Source organism: Heterodontus francisci, chromosome 5 (assembly GCF_036365525.1).
Source record: "Heterodontus francisci isolate sHetFra1 chromosome 5, sHetFra1.hap1, whole genome shotgun sequence".
Lineage (NCBI taxonomy): Eukaryota > Metazoa > Chordata > Chondrichthyes > Heterodontiformes > Heterodontidae > Heterodontus > Heterodontus francisci.
In genome coordinates, this window is record NC_090375.1 from 155,907,346 (window position 1) to 155,920,523 (window position 13,178).

At 44.7% G+C, this 13,178-nt stretch overlaps 1 protein-coding gene across 1 annotated transcript in view; it reads left to right on the plus strand.

The window, feature by feature from the left end:
* Positions 1–239: 239 nt before the first annotated feature.
* itga9 (integrin, alpha 9) overlaps positions 240–13,178 on the plus strand; it is a 550,508-nt gene continuing 537,569 nt past the window's right edge. The window contains exons 1-2 of the mRNA XM_068032283.1: positions 240–613; positions 1,103–1,230. Of these exons, the coding sequence (XP_067888384.1) occupies positions 438–613; positions 1,103–1,230 (304 nt within the window). The 5' untranslated portion in view covers positions 240–437. The remainder of the gene's footprint in view (positions 614–1,102; positions 1,231–13,178) is intronic.

Consider the following 13,178-nt stretch of genomic DNA (forward strand, 5'->3'; position numbering starts at 1 on the left):
ATGTTTTAAACAAATGGCACCCAGCTTTTATGAAGATTGACTGGGAATCTTACAGCTGGTATCTTCAACAGCTTTTTAAAAAATCATTTGTTGTAGTTTGAATCAGGATTATGAAAGCAACGCGTTAAATGCTGTAATGTGCAACACACGGTGGAGAAATAGAAAACTTCGCATCGCCGGTGTGTGGCGCCTTTGCTCTCTGTTTCGATTCACTGCTCCTCAGCCCACTCCCAGCCAGTCAGATGATCAGAGGGTAGAAACCCTGTCCTCAGCGGCTTGTATGTGGGTGTTGATCAGAACCTCTGATCGGAGACCAGCCGCATTGCCAACTAACCAAATCACCTTCAGGATTTAATTCCATTACGTCAGAGAATTTACTTTTATTCGCTTAGAGACCCCTGAAGGAACTTTTCTTCTTGCTTCTGGTGAAGTGGGGAATGGATGGGCTGCTTGCCGAGGATATGAAGTTGTTGAAACTCTGTGTGGCTTTAATTTGGTTTGGTTTGGTGCATTCGTACAACATTGACCTGGATCATCCAGTCGTGTTTCGGGGAACCAGTGGAACTTTTTTTGGATATTCTGTACTGGAGCATTTTCACGACAACACACGGTGGTGAGTAGGACAAGAAGTGTCAGCAAGTTGGCAGACAGCATTGCATTTTCTGCGTCTGAAACTCTCTGTTGGGCAGCCCCTTTCTCTCGCCCTCGCCTGTAACAGTATTAATTGGAGGAAATTCCAGTCTGTGTAAATGTAATTTCCTTGCATTTTAATGAAGAGATGTAGCTGAGATCTTTGACTGATAATGTCATTCTGAAGGTAAAACGAATGCTGGCTCGGGATGAGTGCTAGCGTTGGATTAGTAAACTGACTGCTTCTTCGGTATAGCAATCTCACTGATTTCAGCCAAAAAAAGGGCTGAATCACTCAGCCTCCAACACTTTATGATGTTTCCTCCAGTATATTCCAGTGTGAATTTACTCTCTTGACAATGGGGAGCAGGGACTGCTGAAATCTTTTACCTGTGTTTTGCAATATTTGGATGTACAAATGCTTTTTATAGACAGATTTTCTCTCTCTTGTAATGTGATGTAATTTCTGCAGGGTGCTGGTCGGGGCCCCCCAGGCTAACTCCACCTATAGCTCGTCTGTGCTGTCCCCGGGAGCTGTGTATAAATGTCGAATTCACAGTAACCCTGAGAAGAGATGTACAGAGTTGGATCTGGGTCGAGGTTAGTCTCGCTTTCCTCCTTTTTTAGAACTTGTTTTCCTTCCTGAATTATGACGGTGTGATGCAATGTCCCATCATGAGCGTGCACAACGGCACAGTGTGAAACAATTCTGGTGCATGTCTCTATTGCTCCTGCACGGTGTAAACCCGGAAAAATCTGCAGGTATTTTTTTTAACGCAACGACTGTGCTAATTACTTGTGGCCTGTCGTACCCTGTAACTGTGGAGGTAGAGGTGGGTGTTAATTTAACTTAAAATATTTTCAAGCAGGGGAAGGGACCATTCCCTGAGCTGTGGACCGTATGTGATGGGGGTAATTTAATGGTTCGATCAGTGCTCTGAGTATATGCTGCTTCTGCTGGTATCAGTCGTTGTGGCGGATTCTCCCAGCCTTTAGCCCCTTTATAAAATGTTCATGAGCTGATAAACTCTCTCTCAAACACACACACACAATCATTCCATTACCAGATAGGGCACTGCATTATCCCTGCTCATTTGATAATCACACAGGGTTGTTTAAAAAAAGATGAGACATTCACCAAAGTCTCCTGAGATGATTTTGGAAGCATTGTTAGAGTCATGTAAAATCTACAGTTACAGGAACCCAAATTGGTCAAAAAAGCAAACTGTTGCAGGATTGAACACACACAATGCATTTAAATGAAGTATAAAATGAAGTATGAAATAGTATAATCGGAAGGGGAACTTAAGAACCAACCTCTCACATAGGAGACTTAATGATCCCATCATCAGCTCTGCAACTTTTATCATCAAAGGTTTTTTTTCATAATTACATGTCAAAGATTATTCCTTGCAGAAATATCAGAAACAACATATTGCAAATATGTTTGTTAATCACAGGCATTTATCAAAAGACTGAAATTAATGTAATGAATGGCTGAAGCTTCTTAATTCAACCTTTAATGAAAAGGTTTGGTGCTGGATCCTAACACTCTTCAGGGTACAGGGTGTAAAGTCTGAATCAACTATCAACACCTTTTACCTGTGAGGCCCTGATTTACACTCAGTTGTGTGCACTTGGATTAACCTCCTGTGAAAGGGGGGCTTCATTGCCTTTCAGGGTGTTTATGAGCAGGCTGAGTTCCTAGAAAAGCCTGCAGTAATATCTTGTAAGAACTCTTTTTCGGAGCTGCTAACTGGGAAAATATACCCTTCGACAGTTGTGATGGTTCAAGGCAGCATTTATTGCTCATTGCTAGATGTCCTGAGGTCATTAAGAGTACATCATATTTGATAATTAGATTTTTTTTCCTTGCATACATCATTTGTGTAGCATGCAAACATCAGCGTAAAAGTTGACTGACAACTTTTTTTACATTTGTTATTGGCATGTGGGCAACACTGGCAAGGGACCATCCCTAGTTTCCCTGCAGGCATTACAAATCAATCATATCACACGGGACTGCAGTCACTTGTAGTCCAGACCAGGTAGGGGTAACAGGTCCTCAGCCACTTGGGTTTTGGCAAGAATCCAATGGTTTCCATGGCCATTTTCTCTGGTGCCAACCCACAAATGACCAGATTTATTGTATTCAATTTATCATTTTACTATGGTGAAATATAAATTTCTGACTTCTAGGCTGCCAATTCAGTACCACAACGACAGGGCCACTGTACCCTTTAAAGACAGCACTTTAATGCTGGCCCTAGTTTGGTACATACAGGCAGTGGAGCAGCTGATGGCCCAATGTGTTGGATGACAGGATTACACTGTCATTTTTAAAAATGAGAGTTTTCTCTGCATGTTTTATTTAGACTGCCTGTATTTTCTGCCAATACTGATCAGTAGTTCATTCTGTCTAGCAATGAGGTCACTCATTGAAAGCTGTTCCTGCTGCTATTACTTAGCAGGGAATGGCAAAAACTACTTTGCACATTTGATGACCAATCATATATTAAGATTTTAGTTATCATCCAAATATATGAAAACCCTGCTTTTCACACCTAATTACTGAGGGGGAAGGTTCTGTTTCCTTCCCCTTTGTGTTTTTAAGAGAGTGGCATATCCTGTAGGTTTGGCAATCACCATGGCCTTAAGTTGGTAGAAGCAAATCAATTTGTATAATGCGATTCCCAGCTTAGAGAAAACCCTACCTTTGCAGATGTGTGGCTGGGATTTGGTCAGAAAACTCCAGGACCCTGAGTAACTTTATATGTCACAGGTTGCCAGGATGCAGGTTCATGCCAGTCCGCCCCATTCCACCAGTTTCCCAATTGCAGCTAATTAATTGGATGGAGAGATGACTTTTATGGGCCCCCAAGGGACAATAACAGAGGCCAGGGGCCATAAATTTGTGTGGGAAGGCGGGAGTAGAGTGCTCATTGCCTTCCCGACCCCTTCCAATTTAGTTTGGGGTGGGGAAGGCTGAGGACGGCCTTCCCACCCCAGGCTAATTTAATGGAAGGCAGAGGGACCTGCCGCTGTGGGGAGACGCTGACCTGGTAACACCTAGCAGCCTCTTGACGGGGTGTGGTCTCTCCATTGTGAGCAATCTAGGGCCCCCGGAGGGCACCCCGGTTGATGATGGCCACCCCCCTGAGGAGACAGCCCACTCACCACCCACACCCCCCACCCCTCCCCCACCGCATCACTGGGTCTACCATAATGGCATGGTGACCCTAACCTCACTCATCTGCCCCAGGGTCTTCATCACTCTTTGCCTCTGCAGGGCCTCCTGCAGTACCAGCAGTGGCCACCGCTCCCAGTGGCACTGCCAGTACTGCAGCGCTGCCATCTTTCCGATTGGCCGGCAGGTGGCAGGAGCTCGTTCCTTACAAGGATGGCTTCCCCAATGCAGGCAGTCTGATGAAGGGTCACTGACCTGAAACGTTAACTCTGCTTCTCTCGCCACAGATGCTGCCAGGCCTGTTGAGTATTTCCAGCATTTCTTGTTTTTATTTCAGATTTCCGGCATCTGCAGTATTTTGCTTTTATTATGCAGGCAGTTAATTGTCTGGAGGTCCGACGGAGGGCCATGGCGGGTCTCCCCCACTTTCAGGCCTGCTGCCAGGACCTCCGTCACTGGAATAAAATCCAGCCCCTAGTGTCAGCTTCACTCACTGGTAGCACTTTTAACCTCTGCAACAACAGAAGGGCAAAAACTCAAACCCCATTCCAGGAGTTGAGCTTGTAATCTAAGCTGGCACTTCATTATCATACTGAGGGAGTTTGTGTTTAAGCCTTTTGGATAAGATGTTAAACTGCCTGTTCAGGTGGACGTAAAAGATGCCATTGTAGTTTTTTGAAGAACAGCAGAATTCCCCCAGTATCCAGGCTAACATTTATCCCTCAAACAACACCACTAAAACAGATTATCTGCTCATGTATCCCACTGCTGTTTGTGGGACCTTGCTCTGCACACATTGGCTGCTGCTTTTGCACCACTGACGACATTTCAAAAGTACTTAATTGACTGTGAAGAGCTTTGGGACCCACTGAGGATGTGATAGGTGCTACAGTTCTTCATTGTAGTGGCTAGTTTAAAATGGAATAAAATAAACACCTTGAAGACCAGAATCAATGTATTGAAGGTAATTAATGATGTGCTTCAGCCGTCAGGTTGCACTAGACAGTTTAAGATTACAATAAGTGTTAAGTTCGGACATAACTCCCTTAGGGTCAATTCCACTTTCATTTGAGACATTACTTATTCTTTAGCTGTATTTTCACACAGTGGAGAGCAGAAGACAGGTCAAGGCTTGGTGAGTGTTTCCAAAAGTCAAGCAAAGCTATTGAGCTGGAATTTAATGAACTGGAGCGTGTGGATTTGGGAACAGGTGGGGGTTAAAACTGACAAAATTGAGAAGGCAGCTCTGATCCACTGACTTCTGCATTTCACTAGAGTGTGTTAAGCTGCATGGGGGTGAGAGGGGGAGAGCAATAGTGGTAGGGGATTGATTAATGAGGGGCACAGACAGGCAATTCTGCAGCCACAGACATGATTCCAGGATGTGATGCTGCCTCCCTTGGGCTGGGGTCAAGGATGTCACTGAACAGCTGCAGGACATTCTGAGGGGGGTGAACAGCCAGAGGTCGTAGTCCATAATGGCACCAATGACATCGGCAGAAAGAGGGATGAGGCCCTGAAGGCAGTGTTTAGGGAGCTAAGAGAGAGATTGAAAAGTAGGACCTCAAAGGCAGTAATCTGCAGATTATTTCCAGTGCCATATGCTAGTGAGTACAGAAATGGAAAGACAGAGCTGATGAATACATGGCTAGAGAGATGGTGCAGGTGGGAGGGCTTTAGATTTCTGAGACATTGGGACTGCCTCTTAGGGGAGGTGTGACCTGTACAAGCCAGACGTGTTGCACCTCAACAGGGCCAGGACAAATATCCTTGCAAAGGGTTTTGCGAGTGCAGGTGCGGAGGTTTAAACGAGCTTGGCATTGGGATGGAAATCTGAGAGTAGATTCAGAAGGGGGAAAGGAAAGGTTGGAAATGGAAGGCAGAGGAAACAAAGGCTACAAAATAGACAAGAAGAGAGTTTGACAATGGTGAATGGTATATACTTCAATGCAAAAAGTCTAGGGAATAAGGCAGATGAGCTGAGCGCACAGATTGACACGTTGGAGTATGATATTATAGTTATTACTGAGGCATGGCTGAAAGAAGGACCGGAATGGCAGCTCAGCATTCCTGGTTACAATGTCTTCAGATGAGATAAGGAGGGGGATAAAAGAGGATTTGGGGTGGTGGGCGGGGTGGGGGGGGGGGGGGTGGTGGCGGTCGCAATATTTATTAAAGAGACAACTATAGCTGTGAGGGGGGATGATATGGTAGAAGGATCATCAAATGAGGCCATATTGATTGAACTGAAGAACAAGAAAGGGGATACAACAGCAAAATACTGCAGATGCTGGAAACCTGAAACAAAAACAGAAAGTGCTGGAAATACTCAGCAGGTCTGGCAGTATCTGGGGAGAGAGAAACAGAATTAATGTTTCAGGTCTGTGACCTTTTATCAGAACTGGGAAAAGTTAGAAATATGATAGGTTTTCAGCAAGTGAAAGGGGGGAGGGGGTAAAGAAGAACAAAAGGGAAGGTCTGTGGTAGGGTGGATGGCAGGAGAGATGAAATGACAAAAGGTTTCATGGTACAAAACCAAGGAAAGAAACAAAAGATGTATCTGGATGAGATGTAAATGGCAGGGTGGCAACTGTCCGGACACACATTCAAAGGATAAAGAAAGAAACAGGGTGGTGGGGGGGGTGGTGTGGGGGGGTGGGGTGAGGGGGGGGGGGGGTGGGGGTGGTGAGGGGGGGGGGGTGGGGGTGGTGAGTGGGGAGGAAACAAAACAGCAAGAAAAAGAAACTTGAGAAAAGAAAAAAAAATGCAGGCAGAGGTTATGATCCAAAATCATTAGCAATGCTGTTGATGTGGTGTACCTGGACTGCCAGGAAGCATTTGATAGAGTCGCACAACAGACTTGTGAGCAAAGTTATAGCTCATGGAATAAAAGAGATGGTAGCAACATGGATATTGGCTGAGTGACAGGAAACAGAGAGGAATGGTTAATGGATTTTGTTGGACTGGATGAAGGTTTGTAGTGGAGTTCCCCAAGGGTCAGTATTGGGACCCTTGCTGTTCCTGATATATATTAATAACCTAAACCTTGGTGTACAGGGCACAATTTCAAAATTTGCGGATGATACGAACCTTAGAAATATTGTGAACTGTGAGGAGGATAGTGTAGAACTCAAGTTGGTGGAATGAGCAGACAAGTGGTAAATGAAATTTAATGCAGAGAAGTGTGAAGTGATTCATCTTTGTAGGAAGAACACAGAGAGACAATATAAAATAAAGGGCACAATTCTAAAGGGGCTGCAGGAGCAGAGGGACCTGGGACCATAAATCATTAAGGTGGCAGAACAGGTAGAGAAAGCAGTTAATAATGCATACAGTATCCTGGGCTTTATTAATAGGGGCATAGAGTACAAGAGCAAGGAACTTATGTTAAACTTGTATAGAACACTGGTTTGACCTCAGCTGGAGTATTGTGTCCAGTTTTGGATGCCACACTTAAAAACTTGAAGGCATTAGAGACAGTGCAGAAAAGATTCACGAGGATGGTTCCAGGGATGAGGAACTTCAGTTACATGGATAGATTGGAGAAGTTAGGACTGTTTTCCTTGGAGAAGAGGTTAAGAGGAGATTTGATAGAGGTGTTCAAAATAATGAGGGGTCTGGACAGAGTAGATCGGGAACAACTGTTTCCATTGGTGGAAGGATCGAGTGCAAGTGGGCACAGCTTTAAGGTTAGCGGCCAAAGAAGCAGTAGTGACATGAGGAAAAACTTTTTCCCACAGTGAGTGGTTGGGATCTGGAATGTACTGCCAGAGAGTGTGCTGGAGACAGGTTCAATCAAGGCATTCAAGAGGGAATTGGATTATTATCTGAAAAGGGAGAATGTGCAGGGCTAAGGGAGAAGACGGGGTAGTGGCACTAGGAAATTGCTCTTCTGGAGAACCAGTGCAGACATGATGGGCCAGATGGCCTCCTTATGTGCTGTAACAACTCTGTGATTCTGAAGAGAAGGGTGGATGCAGGGGTATCCCCTGTGTACATTGGAAGGCCTTGAATTGATGCTTCCTGACGTCACACAGCCCAACCAGTTGATGCAATGCCAGGATCCCTAATGTTATAATATTTAATAAAAACAGAAAATGCTGGAAATACTCAGCAGGTCCATCCGGGAGCAGATGTATTTCTAGTATTTTCTGGTTTTATTCCAGATTTCCAGCATCCGCAGTATTTTGTTTATATACGAGTTGTATTTTGTTTATATACCAGGGTGGGAACTTAAGTATGCATTTCTCCAGATTTAATTTCATGTTTTATTTGCCTTAAAACATGCTCCAATTTAGGCTGTTTCTTCATAGTACTTAAGTCCAAAACTAGGATCTGGTCTAGTCTTAGTGCCCAACCAGTTCAACTGAGCCGTCAAGTTTTGCAATTGCTCTGCCTGTTCTTTCGATATAACATCATCTTTCTGTGATGACCTAGTACGATTAACTGGAATGGGAAGAACACTCTCTAAATAGTATTGTTGATTTAATATTTTCCAGACCTACCCTTCTTAATATATAAACCAATATATTTAAAAGCCCACAAGCTTGATTCCTAATTTTAAATCTTACTCTAATCTTTTTGTCACCATGAAATGTTCCATTTGTTCACAAAGGCTGAAGGAAATGACTGTTTCCCCAGGAATTTATCAAGGCAGGAGACATCTCATCCAACAGATTCGCCCTCTCCGAGAACTGAACACCAGTTAGAAGCAGAGCCTGTTCATACGGGACACCTAAGCACACTCCAGCAATTTAAATGCCAGTACTGATCAAAGGACCCTGATTGAATCTTGCCAATTTTTTGCACAATCTGTTTAGCTTTGAGCTGTGCCCCACTCTCATGTTCCCTTTCACCATCATCCTCCTAATGGCCCAGCCACACTTCACTTTGTTTGCAGATTGATGGGGTGATGAAAGGCCAAGGTTCGGGTATCATCCTATTTAAGAATGTGCATTCAGAGGGCTGGATTTTAATGGCCCCCTAGAGAGGCGGGGGAGGGGCAACCCATAGAATTGTGGTGGAGGGCAGGGGGCAGAGTGCCTGTGTCCTTTCTGTTGCACTGCAATTAAGTGGGGTGGGGGGGTGGGTGGAGAAGACCGATGACGGCCTTCCCACCCAGAGGCCAATTGAGGCCCTTAAGAGGCCTATTTAGTCACTTAGGGGCCTCTTTCCAACGCTGCTGGAATTAAGCCAGTGGCCGGGGACATAGGGATCCGGGGTGGGGGGGGGGTGCGGTGCGGTCGTGGGTGGTCTCACCACGTGGGGAGGTCACCCAGTAAAAAGAGTGGCCTCTCTGCAGGCTTGGGAGGGCCCTCCTCTGTGGGTAATCTGTAGAAAACAAGCCACCTCCCTGAAAACCCCTCCCACCCTCCGCACTCAGCATTTCCTACCCTCCCTCCCCACCATCACTGGAGAGTGGTGGACTGACCCTGGCGACCCTGCCTCACTTTCCTGAGGTCCAGGTCTCCAGCGCTGGGCCTGTAGTGCCGGCAGTGGCCACCACTCCCAGTGGCACTCTGATTGGCCAGCAGCTCTTGGTGTCGGCATCCCTGTCTTTAAAGGAATGGGGATCCCGGTGCCAGGTAGTTAATTGCCCAGGCACCATTAAATAGAGCTGGGTGGCTTCCAAAAGGCCGAGGCGGGGTTCCCACCACCTTTTCGGCCCGGCGCCTGGAGCCCCACCAGTTCCACTAAATCCAGACACTATATTCATAGAAGAAGACATCGTTGGTCTGCAACAGCATCCCACTCACGCCTGAGGCGGCATCCTCAATCTCTCTGGAATTGTGCACAGGGCGCTTGGAACACCTGTCAGTGCATTGCACATTCGCTGCTCCTCAATAAGTATTCTCTTCATGGCCTCTGAGGTACAGCATTGGCAGCAGCCAAGTAGAACATGGAGGGCCCTACGCCCTCTGACAGTCCCTGATTCCACTACAAGGTGAAAACTGAACTATCTCTCTAACTTGTCTGATTGAAGTACGAATATCTGAGCTGGTGCATGGTCTGCACAAATCCTCAATGGTGCATCTTCAGAGGGATTGCCCTCCTCTGAGGAGGTGCTGTCATCATCAGTGAACACAACCACCTCCTGCTGGATGCCTGAAGGCCCTGTGGGAGATAAAAGACATGAGTGTCTACTGTACAAGGATGTGTGAAGTTATCCTTATGGGTACAGTCATATTTTACTCCCTGTTGGCATAAGGTGAACATGACTGAGTTTGGTGTGCCATGTGGCTGTATGATATTTAATTTAGTAACCAGATAGCTAGGAGGTCCCCATGTCTCCATCTCCAACAGCTGAAACTCCATTTACCTGCAGCTCCTCCTCCTTTGCAGTTGATTGTTTTGACATCTGTGGTGGGAACCCTCCGATTCTCTGCCTCTCCCTGCTTTTCTGTGCTCTCTTCTGTAAGAAGAGAAAGAAGAGACCTATAAGTGAGAGTAGGATGGGGTATAACGGAAGAAATAATGGGAGCTTGTCAGAATGGTACTGCAATAATCATGAGGGATTTTAATCTACATATAGACTGAAAAGTCAGACGGGCATAGGTAGTCTAGATGAGGAGTTCATAGAATGTTTTCGGTATAGTTTCTTAGAACAGCATATTCTGGAGCCAACTAGAGAGCAGGCTCTCCTAGACCCAGTATTGTGCAATGAGATAGGATTAATTAATGACCTCATAGTGAAGGTGCCCCTAGGTAGCAGCGATCATAATATGATTGAATTTCACATTCAGTTTGAGGGAGAGAAGAGTGAGTCTAAGACTCGTATTTTAAACTAAAATAAGAGCAATTATGAGGGCATGAAAGCAGAGTTAGCTAAAGTGAACTGGCAAATTAGGTTAAGGGATAGGTCACAGAGTTATACAACACAGAAACAGGCCCTACGGCCCAACGTGTCTGTGCTGGCCATCAAGCACCTATCTATTCTAATCCCATTTTCCAGCACGGCCCATAGCCTTGTATGCTAGGGTGTTTCAAGTGCTCATCTAAATGCTTCTTAAATGTTGTGAGGGTTCCTGCCTCTACCACTCCTTCAGGCAGTGTGTTCCAGATTCCAACCACCCTCTGGGTGAAATATTTTTTCCTCAAATCCCCTCTAAATCTCCTGCCCCTTACCCTAAATCTAAGCCTGCTAGTTACTGACCCCTCTGCTAAGGGAAAAAATTTCTTCCTATCTGTCCTATCAATGTCCCTCATAATTTTGTATACCTCAATCAGATCCCCCCTCAGCCTTCCCCGCTCTAAGGAAAACAACCCTAGCCTATCCAGTCTCTTTTCATAGCTGAAATAGAGATGCAGTGGCAGACATTTCAGGGGATATTTCAGAATACACAGAACAGATACATTCCAACGAGAAAGAAAAATTCCAGACGGAAGATTCACCACCTGTGGTTAACTAAAAAAGTTAAAGATGGTATCAAACTTAAAGAGAAAGCATATAATTGTGCAAAGATGGGTGACAGGTCAGAAAATTGGACAGAATTTTAAAAAAAGCAAAGAATGACTAAAAGATTAATACGGAGGGGAAAATTAGTGTACGAGAGAATGCTAGCAAGAATTTTAAAAATGATTAGAAAGAGCTTCTATAGATATTAAAAAAAGGTAATGGGTGGTTGATGGTCGGCATATACTTGGTGGGCCAAAGGGCCTGTTTCAGTGCTGTATCTCTAAATAAATAAATAAGTGTTAAAAAAGTGAACGTTGGTCCTATAGAAAGTGAGTCTGGGGAATTAATGATGGAAAATAAGGAGATGGCAAATGAATGAATTTTCAACGGTCTTCACTATAGAGGATACAAGTAACATCCCAGAAATAGCTGTAAATCAGGCAATGGAAGGGAGGGAGGAAGTCAAGAAAATTACAATCACCCGGCAAGTGGTACTGACCAAATTGTTGGAGCTGCAAGCTGACAAGTCCCAGGGTCCTGATAGACTTCATCCTAGGGTCTTAAAGGAAGTGACAAGTGATGTAGTTGATGCATTGATTTTATTTTTCCAAAATTCCCTAGATTCTGGGAATGTTCCATTAAATTGGAAAATAATCAATCTAACTCCTTTATTCAAAAAGGGAGGGAGACATAGGCCTAACATCCGTCTTAGGGAAAATATTAGAAGCTATTATTAAAGACGTTATAGCAGGGCACTCAGATAAATTCAAGCTAATCAGGCAGAGTCAACATGGTTTTGTGAAAGGGAAATCATGTTTAACCAATTTATTGGAGTCCTTTGAGGAAGTAACGTGCTGTGGATAAAGGGGAACTGGTGGAAGTAGATTTCCAGAAGACATTTGATAAGGTGCCACATCAAAGGTTATTGCAGAAAATGAAAGCTCATGGTTTGGGCAGTAGCATGTTAGCATGGATAGAAGATTGGCTAGCCAACAGGAAACAGAGAGTAGGCATAAATGAATCATTTTCTGGTTGGCAAGATGTAACGAGTGGTGTGCCACAGGGATCAGTGCTGGGGCCTCAACTTTTTGCAATTTATATAAATGACTTGGATGAGGGGATTGAAGATATGGTTGCTAAATTTGCTGATGACACAAAGATAGGAAAGTATGTTGTGAAGAGGACATAAGGGGGCTACAAAGGGATATAGACAAGTGAGTGGGCAAAGATCTGGCAAATGGAGTATAATGTGGGAAAATATGAAATTGTCCATTTTGGCAGGAAGAATAAAAAAGAAGCATATTATCTAAATGGTGAGAGATTGCAGAGCTCTGAGATGCAGAGGGATCTGGGTGTCCTAGTGCATGAATCGCAAAAGGTTAATATGCAGGTACAGCAAGTAATTAGGAAAGCTAATAGAATGTTATCGTTTATTGCGAGGAGAATTGAATACAAAAGTAGGGAGGTTATGCTTCAGTTATACAGGGAATTGATGAGACCACATCTGGAGTATTGTGTACAGTATTGGTCTCCTTACTTAAGGAAGGATGTAAATGCGTTGGAGGCAGTTCAGAGAAGGTTTTTGGGTGCGTTGTCTACTGAGGAAAGGTTGGACAGGCTACGCTTGTATCTTGCTGGAGTTTAGAAGAGTAAGAGGCGACTTGATTGAAACAAACAGATCCTGAGGGGTCTTGAAAGTATGGATATATCCACTTGCCTGGATGGTTGCAGCTCCAACAACACTGAAGAAGCTCGACACCATCCTGGACAAAGCAGCCCACTTGATTGGCACCCCATCTACAAACATTCACTCCCTCCACCACCGATGCACAGTGGCAGCAGTGTGTACCATCTACAAGATGCACTGCAGCAATGCACCAAGGCTCCTTAGATGGCACTTCCAAACCCGCGACCTCTACCAACTAGAAGGACAAGGGCAGCAAATACATGGGAACACCACCACCT